Genomic DNA, 24846 nt, shown 5'->3' with positions numbered 1-24846 from the left:
TACTATCCCTACTGTGTACAAGTCCTCTGGCACCAACACCCATATAACGGACATCAAAATCATAATCATTTGAAAACTGACCCTAGGTGTTGATAAAGGCAACAACTCCTCGAAACTCAACCCAACAGAAATACCAACTCTGTCCACACCTGAGTTCCCATCGAATTAACAATCACACCCAACTACACTGTGGAGATGGTAACAACCACAGGTACCTGAAACACTACCACCAACTCCAACCTCTGCCAAACTGTCCTGGGTGTGTAGATATAGCAAGGGGTCTAACTTGCAACTGTTAATCCCATCTGCAAAAGATGGTGCTAACCCATCCCATTATAGATGGTATGAAACTGGAGCCAACCCACACCAACGTGAAACCAAAGCCTCTACCTGTCGGTCAAAAGAAAAGTGATGAGCACTCCTCATAGTGCAATGTCGATAAAAACTCTCAATCTCTGTCAAGGGCTCATCAGTGTCAAACTGGGAATTTGGAGACGGCTCCAATCTCTAACTCCAAACTAATGGTCAGGTGGGATCCTAGTCAATCCTCTCAGCAAATCCAACCACAAAATCCTTGTGAAGAAGCATAGTAGACAGAGTCTCTAAAATCTTTCCCACCAACCTTTGAATTGCACAAGAGCCTTGAATGGGAGTACTCTCAAACATTTTGTATGAATCCTCTCGCACATCCAAACTCTCCAATAGATACTCCATGAAGGACTCTATGGAGTAGAAATTATGAGGAAGCATCAACTTGCTCCCTTGCAACCCACAACTGATCCCTCTAAAAAAGTGGCACTGCCAACTGTCCAATGCTATTAGTCGTATGAGATGAAGAAATAGATTCACTTCCAACAAAAGGAAGCATCAACATGAGAACTGGACTTGGCTGATACTCTTACCTCATCTGTACCTACTGCACCCATATCCTGGCAAATGTGTCTGCCACATCATCACGTCCCTCATCCCCAACCGTGGAAGCAAACTCACCACCAACCACAATATGTAACTATACAAGGTCCAGGGCTGGTGTTAACTATCCCTGCTCTAACTCCATGGTAACCTCATCCAACTGTGACTGTGAGTCCTAAAGAGCCAACTTAGTACACTGAAGAGAGTCCACAATCACCTCAAGCTCCTGGGTGAGCTCAACCACCTCCTCATCTTTCCCTAAAAATGTCTTATCACGGGTGCTACCCTACTCCAAAAGGTAATCCCTATCAACAACTAACTGAGAGTAACTATGCTTCAAGATCCTGACAGCCTCTTGGATCACATGAACCTCTGCTAGGGAAAGACTACTATCACCATGCTCATCTGACACAGGAGCATCCTAGCCAAATGTAGCTAGCATCTGACAAAAAGCATCATAATGCTCAAGAGTTGAAGAAATATCACCATCACTCACCTTTAGCTGACAAGTCACATGATGCCTTTGTAACCACTGACTCCCATAAAAGCTCTTTGTTTCACTAACTGCACTATGATAGGAAACTGAATTAAAACTGCTCATCATAAGACCACTAACCACATATGTGCTATCATCCTCATGCACCTCTACATCTGAGATAAAACTACTCGACACCTCAACCAACACCTCATCCAAAGAAATGGAAGCCCTCGCAGTATCAATCTCCTTGCATGCCTCAGCTTCAACCTCAATAGTAAAATCCTATAAACACCGATCTTAGGACCCATCCAAAACCTCCTCAGAGTCATCAACTAATACCTGGCAAGGGATATCATACCTAGTACAGCTCATAGCATCATCAAATGGATCATCAAACGTGTCCATACTATTTGCGTCCATATCTCTTGACTTCATTGTAACACCCAGATCACCAACATCATAATTGGGTGACTTCGTACATGCCTCAATCCCACCTGAGGAAGCAGTTGCCTCCTGCACTAGAGCAACACTATGATAGCTCACATACAAATCTCCAATGATAATCCCCTCCTTGAGAAAGCCTGAAGTATCAGTAGTAACAATTGCATCAACTATCTCAGCACCAACTGCAGCAACAACTCTAGGAGCCTCAACATGTGTAAGCTCAGTGTCGCTATCCTCCGCTGCCACTAACACAACCACATGTCTCTGTGAAATTAGTCCATCATCAACATTGTAGATAGGACTAGCAAGTGTCGTATTAAATATAGGTACATCTGCATCATGGACACTTGTTGAGGAAAACTCAAGCCTCCTTCCCGCTAACCTCCTAAAGGCGGAAACCATATACCTCTCTTCCCTCTCAACCGTCTCTGGATTTGACAAGCTCTTTGCCATCCTTTGTTGATGAAGCTTAAATTTCTCTATACTCTCTCTCAAGGAATTTAATTCCCTTCTATCTTTCTCACTACTTCGCCAGCTCTCGAAACTACTAGGTCTCCAATATCTAACCATAGTTGGAAAAAGCAATAGTGTTGGTCACTCTAAATGCAACAGCAGATCGAAAATAATTAAAAAGTCCTTCCCCACAGGATGGCAGGAAACCGCTCTGATACCACTGTAATAGCCCAAACTAGTTATAACTTCGACCAACACCAAATTCTTTTATAATTCAATTGTCCGACATTTCATCAAACACTTTGCAGTAGAGCTTTGATACCATTGTATTAACCCCAATTGGTTATAACTTCAACAAACACCAATTTTTTTTATAATTCAATTGTCTGACATTTCGTCGAACGCTTTGAAATCAATCTCTGATACTACTGTAATAACCCTCAATAGGACAATTAACACCAAGAAAAGCACAATAAAAATGTTGAATCTTTATTTAAATTCAATAGATAACTAGATAGCTTCATGTATTACAAGAAAAACTCATGACACTCTTATATTTTCCTCAGTTTATTTCAAATGAATAAATGTAAGAGTTTCATGATGTTTTATTGTAATACATGAAGCTATCTAGTTATCTATAGAATTTAAAAAAAGCTTCAGCATTTATATTGTGCTTTTCTTGTCGTTATTTGTCTTGTTGAGGGTTATTACAGTAGTATCAGAGCTTGATTGCAATGTGTTTGACGAAATGTCAAATAACTGAATTATAAAAGAATTTGGTGTTTGTCGAAGTTATAACTAGTTGGGGGGTTATTACAATGGTATCAGAACTTGATTGCAAAGTGTTTGAAGAAATGTCAAACAACTAAATTATAAAAGAATTTGGTGTTTGTCGAAGTTATAACCAATTGGCGTTATTACACAGGTGTTGTGCGACTTATGTGTTGGTCTTCCTTGGAAAGCCTGAAATAAGAAAAATTTGCTTAACTTCGGCTACAAATCTCCCAACAATAATCAAGAAAATAATCAACAGTTACAAAGCCACCTTGATTTCTCCGCCATATTAACATTATACCCAATTTGAAATCAGAATACAGCATACACAAGATCAAGAGACAATGAAGTTTGGATCCAATATGAGTCCATTTCGAATTACCAACATTGGATATCAATAGAATTTCTTTCATCCAATGTCACCTGAATGAATTGGAGTTCACAAAACGGATTATACAGAATATAATTCTGTAAAGGAATTCACTATACACTACACACTTTTCATGATCATGCTTATTCAAAGTAAATTATACACTATACTCGTAATAAAGCCTTTTAGAAACTTAAAAAGCCATTATTTTGAAAATATGATGATGACATGAACAAAAATTCCATTACAGCTTTGAAAATGCTATCATGATAACCGGCTACCCTCAATTTGGACTTCTCTGCAGTTATGTTGTGGATATATGTTGACTTATTTTGATTAAAGATATCATGATAGCAAGTCAGACAGGTGATAGAAAAGGTCTATACACATATGTAACTACTATATTGATAGCTTAAAATATAACCAGGATATTGATAACTAAAGAACTTTCTATTGTAATGTTCTTGCAAGCTGTAATACTTGCATAACCAGAAACACGTCCAACTTGCAACCTTTAGTACTAATCAAACCTAGGATAAATAGTAAGCAAGGCTTTGGAAGAAAGTTCTAACTTATATCTCAAATTTATCTAATAATTTCAAAATGTAGCATAGATCACATGGGAAGCCAAACAAGCAAAATCATTGAAGGAGATATTAACCAGAAATCAAAATCAACTACATTAAAAATACTCTTCTGCAAAAACTAATATCTCAAGTAACAAACCTGAGCTCTCAATACAGTCAAATGAAATATCTGGGGCAAAATATGGAAATCCCATCTCCTAGAAAGTCGCAAAACAGATTTTGCAGCGGTTAGCCTCAGGTAGCCTTTATCACTTTCACTGCATTGATCAGTGTTTTAATTATTTTTAAAAACTTACAAGAAACAGTAATAGCCTACAATGCTACACTATAAAAGCTTTGTAAATCTGTATGATCAGAACCTTTCCATCAATAACTGTATATCCATATAGTGTTCTACCTCATTACACCCATACCATATTCCAATAATTGATGTCGTCAGTGATTTACAATTTTACATACTGGCATCCAATCATAAGGTTAAAATTGACACTAAAGAATGAGCTTAATAAAACACAAAGAAACAAGGGAAAATTAGCCTATATATATTGGCTGTGTAATACCAAACATCAATCCAAGGAATTCATGTCAAATTACTAAGCATGCACTAAAAAATTCAATAGAAATTAATCAAACAATGTTGAAATGTGTGCCTACAAGAATCAATCATAGAATCTACCAAGAGATCTGAAAAAAAACATAAAATATTACTTCAATTCTTCTCCATTAAAAAGATATCCAATTAGCTATTCCAGTTGCACTTATGTTTTTTGTAAGCATAACATACCAAACAATTGCAAACATAATCTTAATAATAATAGTAAGCATTTTTATTATTGTTTATAAAAAGTTTGGTTCTTGGTGGTTGGTCTGTTTCTTTTTTACTAGCCAGCATTTCTATGTACGTATTTGAATTCTTCCAGAAGAACAATGCTACTCATTGCTTCCCTACTTCATTATGATAGCAAAGCAGTGCAATATCAGAAGCAATCATCAACATACAAACTGAAACATCAACACATTGATCTAGGAGAAGATGTGTGATGTTGAAGGAGGAGTTGGAATAATTGGCTTCCATAAGCATTGCTCTACTACAAATCACGATAAAATAAATGCACCGGGATGATAGGCATGAGAAGATAAAACATCTATAAGGACATAATCATGACACCACTCTCAATATTAAAAAATAGTGAGCAATTCAATCCAAATCTATTGGCAAAAACACTTTCCCAGAAATGCAAAATCACAGCAAGCAAAAGCGAAGTCCTATCCATAGAAATCTAGGATGACTTATTTATCAGTAATTACAGAAGCAACATGTATCACATATAGTGTCACATTTGAACAAACTTTTGATGGTACCATTCTCCTAGATTACTAAATTGTCTTTAGTTATATTCCCCAAGGACACATCATCCAAGGATAACTTAAGGATGGGCAGGTGGGGTGCTGCAGGAGCACCTATTCCTCCACTCTCCAGAGCATCCACTACAACAAGCTCTTCATGAGTTTCACTCAAGGGCATTCATGTCTAAGAGTCTTCTAAATGAGTCTTTGATAAGTTTTAGAAGTAGTTCTTCATTAAAAATAAGCCTACTTGTAAGGCCTAGTCACCATTGGTATTTTATAAACCATGGGTTTTTGACTATGCTCATTAAGCACATCTTAGTCCTAGGATAGGGTAGGTGTGTTCTTAGGCTTCTAAACATGTGTACTCGGTTAGTATAAAGTTTATGTTGGCATTCCTTCGTTAACCAACCCAAATCAGTCAATACTATCTCCAAACTAAGTTATCACTGAACACTTGGCACATACAGGAAGTTGTCTTTGATGCCTAAGTGGGCTCGATTATCACTGACTGCTCGGTTAAGGCTTGACACTTTCTCATTACATTTAACAACTTTCACTTAATCACTCCCCAATGATCACAACCTTTTGAAAATCGATTGGATTAGTTAGGAAAGGTCTTCAAATAGCCCTTTCAAGCAAATGGAAGATAGAGAACATGTACTTTTGCAATTTGAAATCAATAAAATCTCTCTTTTTTCCTTATAATTTGCTATAAAACGTGAGTGTATAGACTGGTACGGATTGGCAGAAACAAATAATTGTTTGAACCCGAATCTTGAATGTCTTAGGAGAAGAATGCAAGTGGTTTGAAGGATTGAAGTGATCAGCATCAAAAGATATTTAACATTCTTCCTCGGGTGCACGAAAACCCTTATTTCATTGACAAGTTTTGGCAAAAATGCCCTAACTTGCATTTCCATCATGGAAATCTCTTGCCACTCAGGAAAATGCAAGTTAGGAGGGTGTACTATAAGACCATAAAAGCGTGGGAGATGGAGAGCAAGTTATCTAATTTTGCAAGCCAGCCCTAGACCAAACATCTCTATGTGTTTGGTTCAGGACAGAATGTATTGAAGTGCCATAAGCACTTAAGGGGTGGATAAAACCTTTCTGATAGTGGAGTGTGATCTTTGATAGATCCCTCTTAGTTTCTCAATTGGTCGCTAAGTCAAACCAGTAGTCCAATTTGTACTTCCTTCACAAATCCAATCAATTAGGCCTACTAGGGCTAATTACTGCATTTTTGGTTTGGTGGTCATCTGATCAGGTGGGAGTCTGAAGCCTTGGAATTAGAAGCATCTTCCAAAGGGGTTTCTGGATCTCAACTTTGTTTTCTTGTTCTTTTGGAGTAATTTCAAAACAAGTTCTCATTTCCTCTTGGGTGGGGCTAATTGGGACTCCTAGGCCTAAAAGCCAATTTTGCTATTCGAGGCTACTGGGCATAAGTTAGGCTGTTCTAACCCCATTAAGTTGAGTTTGTTGAAAGTTCAAGAACCTTTCCATTCCCCTTTCAACACATAGGTTCCCATTTCAAGCATATCCCTAGTATTTAGTGGTTTTGTGCTTAGAGACCTAGTTATGCTCTTTCGAGCACCTAGTTCATTTTTGTGAGTAAAGTTTATACAAAGGTGTAGAGCCCTCTCTTAACTCCATTTTGGGGTATTTGTAGTAGTCTAAGGCCACACCACAACCTAGCTACCTATATCAGGAAGAGATCTACATCATGGGGACAAAACATCCCCCTTGAATCCCGATTCTGTATGGAAATCGGTGGTCAATCTAAAGATGTCTCACCAGTCTAGCTAACATTTTCCAAGACATTCCCTCTATGAAACAAAGTTTCGACACTGGTTTGCCATCTTCAATGACCCGATGACATTTTATAGACAAAAATTAATAAGTGCCACATTATAAAAGCAATATTGTTATTATTAGCTTATAATGGTCATGTAAGTCATTTAGTTAGCTTCTAGTAACTTCCTCTTATATCTTTAGTTCTCAATCATTTCCATTATGAAAATACTTTCTATAATCTCTTATATAAGGAGTATTCCTCTCCTTTGTTTAACATCGATTATCATGTCACAATACTTAAGCAGAACTATTTTTTGGAGAATTATTCAATAGAATTTGTGGTTTAATTATCTAGAAATTTTGAGGAAATATTTAGATTTATACTCCTGTTAAACAAAATATCATGTAGGAGTTTTGTAATAACCTTGTCTAGGTTATAACTTCAACAACTCCAATTTCTTAACAACTTCAGAAGTTTTCCATTTTGTCAAACACTTGGCAATCATCCTTTGATAGTTCACATGTTATTTCTTGTTCCTTTTTGCGAATTTGGTTTTCTCAACATATATGTGTTTTAAAACTTATGAAATATATGACATATTTGCCATGCCAAAATAATAATAATCATAACTGAATTAAGTTGTTGAAATAATAAATTAGAGTTGAATTCAACTAGATACAAGTGGCACCTAGTGACTTTGTATGCGATGAAGTTAATGCCAGAATTCTGCCCCAAGCACAATGTGCAGCCAAGTCACCAAAGGCACTAATAGGACATCAAGGAAAAAGATCACAGGTCTCCATGAAATTTATATTGGCTACCAGAGACAATCCGCAGGCCACAGATCACAATCGCAGGTCAGAGAATATTATTGCAGACCTTTCTCTTCCTGCAAATGAGCTCCCAATGCACATTACAACCCTCAGAAGTGAATAGCAGACCTCGTACAATAAAACCCAGGTCTCTATTTTGCATTCACAACCTATATATGAATGAATGCAACCCTCTCAATTCCTCAGTAACAAACACCAACAGAAGATAAATATTTTACCACTTATAGCGCCAACAATTTGCAGCCTTCAGACAATTCCAGAATTCTTAACTCTTATAATGAACTCCAACTTCTCATAAACAGTATGCCACTGTAGAGAAGTAACAATTGCAATACCTCAGCTGCAATTGCACAGATAAATCAAGGAAAATTAGTTTCCAGCTGAAATCGTCAAACCCTTATACCTCAACAAGGGGAAAGGAAAACAATTCAAAAACTTCTTCACAAGGAACAAATGCAAATAATTAATCGGATGATCAATTCTCATTATGGGAACCATATTCATTATCTCCATTGTGCAACTTAGCTTCCCTTACACACCTTTCACTTAAAAGCTTTTTTGCTTTAAACTTAGGCACATAATATAATTTATTAATTTTCTTTTGCCTCCCCAAAACGACCTTTTCAACCATATCATGATATTTTGATACACAAGATCAATGTTTGTTGTGCCCAAGATTTAAAACTTTTAAACCCGGTTCCAATGACCTATGACACTAAGGTGGCCAACATATAATACCAGCAAAATAGAAACCTCAACATATTTAGATGAATAATAATAATTCACTCATCTTTTGAAAATGACTGAAGAGGCATCAATATCAAAATCTGACAATACCAGAGTGATCCTAATGAAGAAAGATGATGAATGAACTTGACAAGGTGGCTTACTATAAATAGACGCTCCCTCCAAGATTCTTGGAACCCAAACAAAAAGCCAAAAATAAAAACTGAGAGCATCACTCAACTCCTCTAACTCAACTAAGCTCACTGGAACCAATTGTTAACTTACTCTAAATAGAAAGTCTCCCCAAACTGAGCCAAAATTCACCATAGGCTGCTGGAAAGCCTAATGACCCCACAACTCGGACCCTCAAATCCCACTGTCAACTCATGAGGGTCGCGATGGTGAACTGACAAAGCCAACTGCAAGAACCTACTAAAAATGGGGCATTACAAGTTTTTTCTATTTAAAATTACAACTCTCTCAACATCAATTTTGGTTATTTTCAAAAGGTATTCCCACCATTGTTTTGCTAAAAATTAGATCGAGATCACGAATTTTCCAAAATCGCATCATTTTTTTTTAATCTTAAAATTCAAGATATTAGTCTAGCAAAAACATGCAATTTATTATGTCAGAACTTGTGCATTTTTTTTGCAATTTCTACACATCTACTTGTTTGCCTTCAAAGCTTCTATTTGTCTACACCACATTCGAAGGTTTTCTCAAAAATCATGAATTGTGCTCGAGGTTTTGCACGAATTGCATTTGATTGGCACACTTTCTGCTCATGGCAAAGGATATACAAGCCATCTGTAAGGTGTTTTCTTGCACACATAGGGCCTTGTTTCAATGCTATGACTAAGAAGATCATCCTTATTGTTTGAAAGTCTTTTTTTTTAATTGTGTGTTCTTTTGATGAAAAAAGCGTTAGTTGCACATGTAATCGTTATGCAAGAGATATTTTCAACAAGTCAAATTGTGAGATTACTATCAAAATTCAACTACGTTGATTTTGAGTCGAACTCATTAACCCATGTTTCATCAATAGTATTTCACAAAAACCCATCTCTCATGAGAATGAATGTAACACTTAGAGCTCATTGCATCTAGGTGATGCTCACAAAGGTGAAACATTGGGACTTTCGAGGTCACCCATCCCATTACTACTGCAGCTCAAGCATGCTTGACCACAAAATTTCTTCCAGGGTTAAGCCCACTTCACTTGAAACCCCATTTGCGAGCCTAGGGCATTCTTTAACGTAGTTAAGGCAAGAAAACCTCCCAAGGAGATGTCTAAGCTTGCAGCTACATATGCCACAACGGAAATGCCCAAACAAATTAACAAGAAATGAACATCAAAGGAAGAAATATCACTATAATATCATCAAGTTGGCTTGCAAATGCAGATGTTACACCACCATTATCACTTTACAATTGCTACAAGACGTATGTTTCCCTCATCAACCTATTCGCATTTGTTCATCCCTCCAAATTATGATACTTCAACAAACCCTAGCTATCAAAGTTGCTTCCACCAATTCTTCTCTGTCATTCTTTATCTAAACAAGAACCACTACCCTACTTATATACAGGATCGCCAGCCACAAGTTTGCTTATCTGATCATTAAATTCCAAGACAAAGGAAACATAACCCAAACAAAAAGGTCAAGACCAAATCCATAAGCATAACCCAAAATAGATATATAATCTCAGGCAAACATTCAAGAGGGTTGACCAATCATAGAACAATGTGTCATTAGTAATCTTATGTCATGAATCTTCATCGCAAGCTGCAACTCAACACCCTTTCCGTTAGAACATGAAAGCCAATATAGGACTTTACCAAACTTAAGATGACTTTATCTGGAAACATCAAAACAAGATGTGAAGCTAGACATAGGATGTCCATGCTGCTTAAACCATGCCATAAGAATCACATAAAAAGATAAGCCAACTAGATCAATAGCAATCTAAAACAACAGTTAAAATATTGACATGAACAGTAAATAGATTGTTAATGTTGATTAGACTTATGGCAGATTTGAATATGTATTACTTCTAATTATGATTCTTGTACAATATATTTATTAGGTAATATTTATTTGCAGATTACAATCAGAATGGGAATGCAACAATGTGTTCACAATACAAATACTCTTGATCTTATAACATTTCAGTTATTTTACACTGATGACTAATTTTCTGAATATATGAATCATATACTTTGACTTGCACTAATAGATTTTGGTACTTATCCACATTTGATCCACATTGGATTTTATATATATATATATATATATATATATATGAAGAGATGTACTGGTAGATAGACATGTCTCTCCACTAATAAACAAACTCTTCCATCATCGGTGGTAAATATGCACCATTTCAAAACAGATAATCATTTCTATTAAACCTGATAGTTATTGGCATTATCACAACACTTATCAGATTCAAATCTGATTACTGGTCAATGCTATATTTATCTGTATCAGTTTGACATTGATATATTGCAATGATAATGTCTAATCAATATCAATCATGATGCAGACTGAAAACATCCAGATTATACTTGGAACAAAAGAAATGATAATTCGATCTATTTACGGATGATAATTTGATTCACAATAAGATCAATATAATGATATTAGTTTAGACACTTAAATATGTATGTGTGTGTGTGTGTGTGTGTGTGTGTGTGTATATATATATATATAGATATCAGTGTACACAATATTTATTGATATATATACATGCATATAATTATATCATTATATTGATAATTATCATCCATAATAATCTTATCAAAGCTATCATTTTTCACATATATAAACCGAAAAGAAATCCTTTGGATGATGCAAGATTGCCAACGACCCAACGATGCTTTTGCATTAGACACCCCAAGTGAACAGATGTTCCACAAGAAGAACTTATGAACATCTAACAAGATTTGGAACATAAATCTCATGCTCATTCTTGACCCACATATCCTCTTCATTAGCAAGGCAATGACTATGATGACTCTACAAACCCACAAATCCAAAAGAATGCACTTCATCAATAGGTACTTCTCTATTACTGCAGCCACAACCTCAGTTCTGATCAATCTCACCACAGCTGGTGCTTCAGCCTCTGTCACTTTTGAAATCACCAACAAATGCCTTCTTTGACTTTTGTTGTTCGACTCCACCTTTGATATCATTCAACACATTTTTATTCTTTAATCCATTCACAAGATTCTACTACTCAACCAGCATCATTTCACATGTAACCTCTTGTAGCAACATCCGGTTAATAATCTTCAAATTCAACGGTTCATATTCACTCATCATATTCCTCAATAATTGTACCACCTCAGTAACATTTTCAGCCACTTGTTGCAAAATCCATCACCTTCTGATCTAAAGCAATATAATCTCCCAAATTGTAAGTCCTCGTCATACTTAGGTTCTTAGCTTCCATTTCTTCCTCCTTCAGAAAAAGCAAAGTAAATCTTACGTGATCTTTCACAATAGAAACAACAATCCTTTGGCAATCACTAAAAGCACCAACATAATATTGTTAAGCTCTACCCAAAAAAGCATGGCAAGCACTCTTGTTAAACACATCACACAAAACCTCATCTCGGTATGGTTCAATGTTAAAATTAATAGAAACATTGTTCTTTCACTTTCACCATATCATCATCTTGGAACCTGATGGCATCATGATCAACAGGTTAAAAGTGTTACATGATCAGAACTTTGTGGTTGATAGAGGGAAGGATTTGAGTACATTTTTTGGGAAGGCCTAGGGCCACCCAATTTTACCTTGCATCATACGAAGCATGGATGCTCGGTCTGCTTCACCCAGAGATAGCTGGGATACTCATTATGCTCACAAGGAGCATATGTCCCCAACAAGAGCCACTGATGGAGCCCAAATTTTCAATTTTTTGGGCATCCATTTGAGCTAAGTGGACGAAAGAATCAAAGACATTTGCAATTGAATGACTTGACATATCTTTCTAGTTTGATCTATATCCACTAAAGTAACCTAACATATTCATGAGGCCAAATTTTATAAACTGCTATATAACTCTGAATCTTGAGGATGATCGAGACAGTCATAAAGATCATATAATCTGATCTATGGATCTCAGCTTTGAGAATTAATAAATACTAGTGAGAAGGAAGATATTGTTCCTGATTATGCTTATATCAAGAACTTGATATCTTAGTGGATAATTGATATTCAAAAAGATTTATGGAGTTAAACATTTTGCCAAAACTACAATTGGGAGATTAATTTTTGGAATGAGGCTCTCTTGTGCTGCTATGAACTTTTTTGGTGTCATTTCATCATTTAGGAGAGGAATTGGTGGAGTTTTAGAGTTCATGTTTTATTCACGTACTGAAATCTGGAAAACTGAAGATAGTTGTATTGTCCTCACACATCAAGAGCCAAATTGGCATGTACAACAATTGAGCTTATGGTCTGCACTAATGAAATCCTAGTCCAAAAAAGCCTCATTCCAACAGATGAATAGTTCATGCCACTGTTATTCCACACCCAGCCAAGTACGGTCTTTCAACCCTACAATATCCAATCACCTCCAATTAGCAAAAATCTTCCAAATGCCTCTAAAAGCTTACCCAAAATGCTGTGACCTCTTCCTATAATCTCATATCTAGCCAGACAAATAGTGGTAGCAAGGAAATCCAGAATGTTTGTTTTTAGGCATTCTTTATAAGATAAGTCTTCCAGTGGTTAAAAGGAACGATGTTTAGAAATCTTGGAGTTGTGTAATCATGTGCAGCGATGGAAGACAATCATATTATACCACCCTATACAATAAAGGCATGCACTACACAAGAATATCATTCTTGGAGAAGTTGGATACTGTGAGCGATTAAGAGGAATGAACTGTCAGCCATCTGCTTGAAGTGTTTCAACATGAGAGAATACATTTCGATTTGTCTGTATTGTACCTGTAGCTGCTCTTGTGAAAGAAAAATATTGTGAATGGAATCAGAAGTTTGTGGAACATGGCAGGAGTTGTGAAGGATACTGCAGTTTTTTTAATCACCGCAAAACAATCAGCCCAGATAGGTCCAAGAATAATTGATGGGAAGAATCAAGGAGCATCTCCATCTTTTGATCATTGCGAAGCTCTGTTCACTAAGTCTGCACAATGAAGATCTGAGGGGCGGCATATCAAAGGAGAAATCGCACACCTCCATACAATGGATTTATTCGCAGCTCTCACCCAACATCCTGCACAAGCAAAAGGGATGATGGAAACACAAGGACACAATGATAGAATGGACAGCTATGAAAAGTCGTCATGCAGTTTCAGGCATCAAGCGCTATTGCGTTCAAAGACTCCATTCACGCCGTCGAGGACTCTCATAAATTCATGAAAAGGGAAAATTATAGGTTGAACATATCGATGAGAATAACCTTAGAAAAGAAGTTAAATAAAGTTATTAAGAAAACAATTAATTTGCAATTGAAAGTTATTTACTGATGAGGTGTGATTAATTAAAGTGGTGTAGTATGGCTTTTCATTTGAAAAGTTACATCCAAAAACATATAGAGGATATAAATAAGACTAGAAGTTGGAGAGGAGGGATATTCATCATTGAAACATTTTATATTCTCTCAGAAGGAGTATTTTACATTTTATTATTGTATGGAGGAATAAGGGATCTATTATGATTTTATAATATAAAGTCCATTATTTTATTTTTTAAATAAAATAAAATGTGTTTTGTTTTTTTTTTTTTAAAAGGAGTGGAGATTTAAACTACAGGCGAATCGTCCTTCATAATTATATTTTAGAATTTTGCATATGATTTTGATATCAGATAAGTGGACATGATCAATTAGCATTTTAGATTTGATCATCATAGGTGTTGTGAAATATTTAATCGTTTTCGCATCTGTGTCCAGTTTGTCTCCCTGCAGAGTTAAAATTCAATCTGGACTAATTTAAGATTGCATTATAATTGGCCTGTCGCATCTGGATTATTAAAATTGTTGGCAATATAAGTGCATTAAACATTATGAAGTCGTACGTAAAAGTTCACCGAAGTTGACTCTATCGCCCGGATGAGCAAAGGCACTGGTCTTTTATTATTGAAGTTAGAAAATCTATATATATTCCTTCTGCAAGCATCAATTCCATTATTTACAAAATTTATACAAAACATTCAATTATCAAATATTCAGCATCCAATTTCAGTTTCACCGAGTTCAAGGACTTTGCCAGTCAAAGAACTCCAAGTTTAAATTCACTATTAAAAAAAAACCTTGAATTGAGTAGTCAGCGTTCAAGGTGAAGGTCTACCCACCTAGGTGTCGTGGAGCCCGAAGTGCAAGGGAATCTAAGCGATTTCCATTCGTTGGCCAAAATTTGATTGAGAGATCCTACTGGAGAAGTGGTAGGCTCTTGGATTTCCAATCTGCGGTTTTGAGAATCAACAGAACCAACTTACTCCATTACGACAAGGACTTTTGGGTCTCCTCAATCCTAACTTTATGCCATTTCTTTTGATACAAGGTTATCAGTACTTCGTCCATCTATTATCACCTTACAACATATACCTCCTAATTTAGAATCAGTCTGGACTAACTGCCTTCTTAGTATAGGCTTTCGTTCCTTCTTACTTAACTCTCCTAAACATCAAAGATTATCCCATTTCAGGTGTGTCTTCCCTTCCCAAAAAGTTCATCTTTCTCCACGTGTTCCTCATGTGCCACGAGGTTCTATTTTCCTCTAGTTGAACCAATTGACAATTGGAAAGCTGTATGTCCAACATTCCCACATTGGAAACAACTATCTTTGAATTCTTTGTTGGTTCCCTTTCCATGAATCTATTGATCAGGTTCCTCTTCAATCACAAGTTTATATTGTCCCTTATCAACCACTAGTTTATCCCTAACCCTAGGGGTAGCTTGTCATATCTTCAACTTATCTTTTGCCTTCAAAGCATATTGATAAGCATCTTCAATTATACTAGTCCTCAACATACTCAACTCATCTTGAATGGTACATCTCAAACCATTGACATATGTAACCATCTTTTCCTTAGATGACTCAGTGTCCTGATCTAATTGTCATCTTGTAGAATTCATCTGAATACTCTGTGTCTATAAAATCTTTTTGCTTCAAGTTTTGCAATCTCTTAAACAATTCAAGTTCATAATCCTCAATTATGAACTCGGCCTTAAGTCTAGAAACCATAACTCTCCATCTAGTGATCTTAGGTTTTCCATTATCTTCCTTATCTTTCTGCAATTCATTCAACCATAAGGCAGCATAATCTTTTAACTTATTATGTGCTAACCTAACTCTTTGTGGATCTCTAACATCGTCAAACTCAAAGTACTCATCTAGTTCATTAATCTAGTCTATCAATTCCTCTATATGTGAAGAAAAAGAGAAGCATGCAACATTCATTCTATGACTCTTACCCATTTATGTCATAGCTCTCAACAATCTTTCTTCTTCATCTGGGATCTCAACTTTGGCGATCTCAAGATCTTTAGCAGCTTCCTCAAATTCATTTTCAGACTAAGGGTTTATCCTAGCCAAAGTTACAGCATTTTGGATCGAATGCCTTATCTCATTTTTGAAATCCTCCAACATTTGCTCCAACCTTCTAGGATTCATCCTTCTAGGCAGCATGTTTACAAGAATGTCAATCTTCTATTTCTTCAGGTTTAGTGGTATGATCACAAGTGTTGATTGCCCTAATCTGATCTGGCAATCTACCAACACCATCTGACTCAAGCAACTAGGCCTGTTTGATAACCAAGAAACTACCAACTTTGTCAACCAACCAATCCTCTTTGTGCAACCAACAAATGTAGGTCAGATTCAATCTTCTACTACTCCAAAACTAGGTTCACAAATGTGATCTCCAATTTTTCCAAGAAACCAATCCTTCTCTAGCCACCTTGCACTAAATTATTTTTGATGTAGATCAAATCCTCCACTTCTACCACTCCATAGCAACAAGGCATGCAAGTCAAAGACAATATTAACATACTTCCTATTTTGTTTCCAAGTGCACACAAATTATCTCCATCTTTATATCATTTATAGTTTTATCAAGTTCATAATTAGTCATTTTAGTATTTTTATCTCTCGTCCTTCAGCAGCAAAAGGAACTAAACCCCTGAGAGCATAGATATTGTATTGATATCTTTTCCATCAAGGTATTGTCAATCATTTGGCTTGAGGAGGTTTCATATTCCTAATGTTCAATAGGAGATTGAAATGATCCCCCTTGATCACCATTTCTTACTATACAATGGTTATGTCAACGAATGAGAGTGATGTTTCTATTCAGCCACTCATACATATGTTGTTAGCTATTTCAAGGCAAGAACAAGATGTTTCTAAATCTACTTATGAGTTGGTAAACAAGGTGCTCAAACAATGCGAGAGAAAGTTGATAACTTCTAGGTTATTAAGGAACTTGTTGGAGTGAAAATTCAGGGAGAGTCAATGGGCCCTTTGTCTACAGGTGAAGTTGAATGGCTCACAAAGAGCCCACCAACGATCAAGTCTTGCTAAGTGCAAGGCTCCGACATTATAAGGGATGAGGTCGGGATCATGCCACGGGTGATTTTGACGGCATAGATACCCCTCAATCCTTGGCTCTAAGCTGAAGAGGTTTCAGGCGCGAGTGGGCCCGTGCAAGTTTCTGAATCGTCTTCGTGGTGGCCTTCATTGATTGGTAGCTCGTAGGCTCTGTACCTCGCTGGGTTGCCTCGCAGGTCTGAACCCTCCATCAAAAAAAAATTTGAGGGAGAGAATATTACAAACCATGAAGACCTTCTAGATGATTCTTTGGTTATGTGTGCAGAAACTAAGCAAGAGGAAGTGTACAATGGAAGTGTTATGAAAGCACTACTTGATCAATTCAAATTTATCTAGTGACATTGCTAAAACTAATCATTTTCATGATGTATATTGTAATGAGTTCACTAATGTCCTTATTGATGAAAAGCACAGTTAAATTAATTTTCACAAGAAGGGATCAACAAAACAAAAATGTTGATGATTTCAAATCAGTTTTTGACGAGGTTGCATGGGCACAAGGGTTCTTGGGTCCTTAGAGTACAAGTATGTTCAAAATAGAGGACAGGAGTACTTGGGTATGTCAATTTTTTAATGTAATTTAACATTTATAGAAAATCCAATGTTACCCTAGTACTGGGGTACGTCCAGATGGCGGGACGTCGAAACGAGTTTCCAAGACGGTGGAAAAATGGGCCTCATTTTCAGGACGGCAGGGGACGGTTGCAAGGGGAGTACGGGGCAGGGAGGAGTGTTGCATAGTACACATATAGAACTTGAAATGCTTGTTATGAAATGATGTTTCAGTAGAACATACCAAATTAAAATACTTGAAAATAGCCAAACTGCAACATGAACTAGAACCATTTAACATTCAACATAGTAACATATTACATACCCAATAATAACATTCAAAAAACATAAGTCAAATAGAAAACCAAGTACCCATACTAGAGGCAGCATGGTTGCAGAATGGTGGAGATGGGAGTACATGGGTATGTGAGTACCCGGTGCAGGGACGTCTCGGGGATGGGTACTTTGAGGTTTGGGAGGGGGTGCAAGTCCCCGTGTAACACTGAAAAAATCTGAAAATATGAGTCATGACAATGGGTTTTCAAAACAAAACAGTGATGAAGATTGCAGATGCAATGTATTGTTTTCAGTTTCAGATTTGCTATATCTTTGTGTTAATAATATATGCTAACTGTTTAAATGCATAACAGACAAGGCAGACATTAGACATGAACAATAAGATCATAAATTATATAAAAATGACACATTGCAAATGATAAACTTCAGATTTGAACAGTGATAAAGTTTACAACTAATAAGTATTGTATCAAAGTTTCAAACTAATAATGTATTGAATTAAGCTTGATAAACAGCAAGCTGATATGCAAACAAAAATAAGAAATCTTAATCAAGGCTCTTAGATATGATGTGCTTCATTGCATACCTGGTACTTGGGTATGTGTACCACCACCCAGTCTGTGTCTCGGGGGTGTGGGTACACATGCCCATGCAACATAGGTTTTGGATGGTGGGAATGTTGAGAATATGTATGATGATGTTCTTCAATCAGCTTCTGATGATGGGCATGTTGAGAACATGTATAATGATGTTCTCCAATCAGCTTACGATGATATTTCTATATCTTATTCTGGCGATAATGCTTATGATAACTTAAGTACCTATGAGTTGGAGAATGATTTGGGTGCAGAGACAACAAACCATGAAAAATACAGTGAGTACAATTTTTCTAAACAAAATAATCAGAATTTTAGCATTTGGGATGCAAGTGTGTTAGCACCTAAGTATGATGATGATTCAACATGGGAAGAATCTTCATTTGATCCTGATAATGTTCTGGTCTTCAAGTACAATGTTTGCATGGAGGATGGCATTAATGATGCTATATATAAACTGATTTATCATTGCTTGCAGATGATCTTCAGCATGGACAACTGGCCTTGTTAATTTCGATCCACAATTTTCTGTTAAGAATGATAAGGGAGAGGCACAATTGATTTGGGACAGTTATGAAGTTGCTGCTGATATGTATGAAAATTTTCATATTAGTATTCATCATAGCAGCATTTCATTTTTATTTATTTTTTGAATGAATGTGACTGAAAAAATCATTTTGTTATTGTTGATAAATAACCCATCCCATTGTTTATGATGGGTGATGATATGACATAAGGCAATTCACTTTTTGAGTTGGACGATGGAACAACTGTTGGTTCTAGTGTTGCACTTGGTGAAAATAATAAGACATGGGATCAAGGAGAAGATCAAGCACAAGTATGGTTTTCAGCCTACTGATCATTTTTGTTCAATTTATGAGGCGAATCGGTACCCCTTTGGAAGACCACTGAATATGAAATGTGCATATAAGGAGACAAATGAAGATTGTATTCAGCAGGGTATGACACTAGGAGGCATCATCAATTCTTATGACATAAGGAATTCGAAGATAACTTGGGTATGTAATTTGTCGATTTTAGTTGAAGATTATTTCCTTGTTGGTACTTGCATTGAGTTTACTTTTGTATGAAGGAATATCTTGAGTTTTGGAATTGGCTAACAAACGGGACTATACATTACTTATCCTAGTTGATGAGCGACATTGTATGTATTTCATATATAGTTGGAGGAGGTTCCTTCGTTGGATGTATTGATTCTTCGAGACTTTTACATTTCGGATTTTGACAAGTTTACATCTAAAGTGATATCTTTACTAACCTTCATTTGATTCTGTAAGGCATGTATTTCATAACCTCCAGTCAGAAACTATTCATTGTCTTGCAATGTCATCTTAAGTTGTTCCTCTAAATTCATGTTCTGAGTATCATGAATATATGGTTCATGATACCAAGGTCCCAAATTGTTATTACCTTGTGTGCAATCTACTTCATTATTCTGCTTGACAAAGCTCACCTCCAAGTCACCAACGAAGAAACCTACACCTCGTGTAACATCTTCTACATGATCGTGAGAAGGCTACAAATCACTAGTAGTTGTCTGCTCTTCCATTTCAAGATTATCCAAATGATAAATTCTGGTCTATCAGAGATTCTTCGTACACCCCTGTGTGTTGTTCGTTTGCAAAGAGATCCTGGACCAACTCCATATACTTTCTTTTTGCCATATCAGTCATATTTTGCCGCCCTAAATAAAAATCCAAGTAGTCATTGAACGATAAATCATTCTGGATTCGAGTAGGAAGTTCTTTATACTCTCAGCAAATGTCGATATTTCTGCCCTTACGTCAGCTTCAGAATCACGGGCTAATTGTGCTTGTGGCTTCATCACACCTTTCCTAATTTTATCCAAATCTTTTCCCATTGCTGAAAGTCGTTAACCTACTTATAGTCTAAACTGGAATATTCTGAAATAGCAGCATTCTTGATGTCCATAAAGGCACGTAAGATTACACATATGTCTGCTGACTTCCTGCCTAGATCCTTATATTCAGAGATAGAACTGCCTACACAAGGAGTCTCTTAGCACTTTGTTCCCAAGCATATGCAGCTCGTACAGTAACATTAACTACGATTACCAATTTTTCATTTGGAAATTGCAACTTGGATGCTTCAATTGCAAATTCTTCTAGAATCCTCAATAGTAATCGTTTGTCCAGTGCCTTGCAAAAAAAATTAGAATCCTCAAAGATGTGTGACTACTGCAGTAAGCTTCTTATCACTGTTATGGATAGAATTTATATTTCAAGAAAGCTCAATGTCACTCAATCGAACAAAACCTCACATTCTGGCTGCTTCAAATTCAGCAATGAATAGACTGTCTTGGACATTCTTTGCACTACTACTAATCAGACCACAACTCCACATCTTTAAAAACTCTATCTAGTGGTGATAGGAAGGTGCACAATTAAGATTACAAAATCCCTGACAAACTATATTTAGTATCTTAATATCCACAACATGCTATCTTATTATAAGTTTAACCAACCATATCAAGCTGGTGTCCATACTCTCCCACATAGAAATAACTTCAATTATTCTAGGAAGTCATCTGTACATCTAAGTTAGACAGTAGAAAGGCAACCAGTAGCAACAAATAATACAAACTCCACTATAGCATCCAGTACAATGATAATGATCTTCTAAATAAGTACTCAATTCTCCAATCAAAATTGACGGACCAGGAATAGTTGAACACTGCCAGTAAGCCAAATGAAGTTGTGTGGATGTGGCTCAAACAACCGATGACCTGGGACAATACTTCTATCACAACTATTGCCAAGTTCCTTCAAATGCCCAACTTCTCTCAAAGATTGATGTTGACCATACTCGATGTGCTCCCACTCAGTGAAATGCTTCAGCAATTAAATTTGGGCCAGATAAAATCCCCTGTTTAGCCTCTACAAGACGAACTCGTCTTACTCTGGTCGACAATCACGAAGATTTAACCGGCTCCAATCTCGGTCACAAAACATTCCGGATGGCTTTCAATGCAATTTAAAGCAGATACAATGAGACACCTCCGATTATTTCCGGTAACTCATAAGGCAACCGAATTCCTTCTTCTAAGTAAATACCATTTCTATGTCCTCGTATCAACACCAAATTTGCATAACGTCAACTGTCAAGACTCCATAACGGTTCGACTGCAAACACTTGAACTATTCAACGCCCTGGATGTCTTTCAGTCACGTAGAGGACAGGAACCCAGAGAACACTTGGCTTTACTCGCTCCCACAAAATTATTTGGCTTCCCTCCGATCTTCAGGAAGCTAAAAATGGACCTTTGTTCTTTATACTGTTGGCTAACAAATGTCGCACTCGTTCAGACTGATTCGCAGAAAAAACAAATTAGCTTGTTGACACCTGTTGCACTGCTCAATTCAATTTTTGCTCATCTTCGTAACTTGTTGTAACAGACGTGACACAACTTCTCTAACGCTTTCCTTGCAATTATTTTTTTTTGTAACGCCTTATGTCGATTCTGCTTGCCGCTTACTCAGATTTATTCCCCGTCCCCAAAATTGTCATTTTCCAAAACCTTTCGTACTACTCATTCCATTATGGGCATCGTCCCCATTGCCAAAGGTAGATGAAAATGTCGAGACTCTGCAAGTGATAACAACGAGATAGAGGTGATGGCTTGGACTCAAATTTTGCAGACGGAAACTAATTGTTCATGTGATCAGGAACTCTGCAATATTACTGTCGGCAACTCCTCAGTAAAAATCACCGCCTTGATGTGGAGCCCAAATGGCCACTCCCACAAACTACATAAATCCCATGATCGAATGTTGATACTGGGAGTCTCCCATAGCATAATAATTCTAGCTCGCAGGTTACACCATGGGTCACCCTACCCAATCTTCAAGTGCGATAGGATAGGAATGCCAGATGTTGGGCAGAAGTGTGGACGGCGTTCTGATTGTGCCTACTCAAGCAGATACCTTATTTGGCAGTATATTAATGAGACCAACATTACAGTATATTAACGAGATTACAGAATGTGGCACTAGCATTTTATTCATGTCATTTGACCAACATGTATACGCTGATTATAGAGTTTGAAAACGTATTAATCATGGCCAAACTCATACTCCAACCTCACATCTCTTAGTAATACCAAGTGCGAGTTTGTTCACTTGACCTGTTCACCCAGGGCAGATGTTCTTCACCGTTCTTCCACTGACGCCCATAGGTTTATGTGTACAAATTAGTGCCCTTACAGAAAGGATATATCGCCGCTATAATATGTACTACTCACGTTTTGTTTGCCAATGGAACTTATAGATAACATCCAGCTCAATCCGACTATTAATGGAGCCTCGTCTGGAGGGATATAGGAGTTTGAATCGACCAACAATCAACAGTGCTCTTGCTGATGTATAGTATACCTACTTTTTATCCCAAACTCTAACTCTAACTGGCCTATATGTGTTGTCTTGGAGAGTAACCAATATCATCTTCTTCTTGCTGCTGCAAAACTCTCCACACTGAAATATGCAAAAGAACCAGTTCTGGAATCGCAATTTCTGAAGTAAAAATAGGAAGAGGCTAGGTTGGCATCTAGAATCCTCTTTTTTCCAATGAGGGGTTTCATACTCAAGAAACAAATCCTGTCACATTAAGAAACTATTAGGATTTCATATAAATGACATATATTCATCATTTTCTTCCTATTCAACCCACAAAATGGCAGCACCTATAGCTCTGATATCACTGTAATATCCCGAATCAGATATTTGTTGATTTCTCTTATAAACAAAATAATCAAAACTAAAACCTTGCAGATGTATTCCAGCACAAACGAATCCAGTACAATAGCTGACAGATGTTTAACCAACTTCTTAATTATATATTCAAACTCAGATATAGGCAAATGGAATACAATACGATGTTTAAACCAAAAGATGCTTCACAAATTAATAACCAGTTCCTTTCAGAATAATATTCATGATTTTCAGGAATATAGAAATGCATTATAGACTTATAATGTTAAAACCAGAAACTTCCATACAACTCCGCATATACGTTATTGCATTATACAACAGCAATACAATAACCAGTACAAAAACCCAATCCTAAATATAGATTTAACAGTCAGATTGGAGTGTTGGAGTGAGAACCTATAAGCGCGAATGAAACACCTGAAATGATGTTTCCCGGGACAATGTGTTTGCGTCCACTGTCTGCTAGCACAAGAGGCCACGTCCTCAAACTAGCTGAAAGCTGAAGCTTTCTGAAAACTCTCACAAGAGAGAAAACTGAACTAAAACATAAAATCAAGCATATCAAAAGGAAGGGGTCTCTTCTCCTTTTATTCTGGCATCAATGACCCTTCAACTTCCTTTCTGGTTTTTTCATCTTATCTCTTCTCGTCCCCTGTGACCACTTGGAATATTAGTTTGACCTTCAATAATAAATTTCTAGCTCACATGGTCAAACATAATATTGTAAATACGTCCCTTCTTAATATTTCTAATGTGCCCAAAAAAAGTGTAATGAGCCTAGCTCAAAACTGATCACAAATTGCCTTATTTGTTACTTGTAAAAAACTGTTCTACAATTACTATGCAAGCTCCTAAATGAAATATTAGGCTTTCTTTCACCTTTTAATGTATTTCGATAAACAACCAAGAGAATATGATGCATCTATAGCCAAGACATCTTTACAAGATCTGAATACAAAAATATTATTTGTAACAATCTACTAATTCTCCTCATCCAATACAATGCTAATATGAAACACAAGACTCAAGTATTATATATATGAATGAATGCTTAATATGATAAGACCTACACCTACAGTAATAGCATAAAAGATGCATGAATGAATAAGGGAAACCTGGTTAGGTTGCGACCTCCTTAAAGTATTCGATTCTTTAGAATGAGGTTGTCGAACAGCTCCAAAATGATGTGCCTAAAATGATTCCCTAATGACAAGTAATGATACGTTTCTGCAACAAGTGCCTATAGCAAACACCCAACTTATTCTTTCTCTTTAAACCTGGCCCTTGGCCACCAATTCGGCACAATGAAATGATTGAAATATCACCTCCAATCTGCAA

General features: G+C 36.6%; 1 protein-coding gene across 2 annotated transcripts in view; it reads right to left on the bottom strand.

Moving 5' to 3' along the window:
- LOC149542860 (sister chromatid cohesion protein PDS5 homolog A-like) overlaps window positions 1-24846 on the bottom strand; it is a 241998-nt gene that overhangs the window by 64143 nt on the left and 153009 nt on the right. For both annotated transcript variants that reach the window (XM_089797769.1, XM_089797771.1), the window contains exon 18: window positions 4158-4275. In XM_089797769.1, coding sequence (XP_089653895.1) covers window positions 4158-4275 — 118 coding nt within the window. The remainder of the gene's footprint in view (window positions 1-4157; window positions 4276-24846) is intronic.

The sequence above is a fragment of the Cupressus sempervirens genome, chromosome 8, assembly GCF_028749045.1.
Source record: "Cupressus sempervirens isolate cs-2001-9-10 chromosome 8, ASM2874904v1, whole genome shotgun sequence".
In the NCBI taxonomy this organism is placed as follows: Eukaryota; Viridiplantae; Streptophyta; class Pinopsida; order Cupressales; family Cupressaceae; genus Cupressus; species Cupressus sempervirens.
This window is presented reverse-complemented; position numbering and strand designations above follow the sequence as displayed.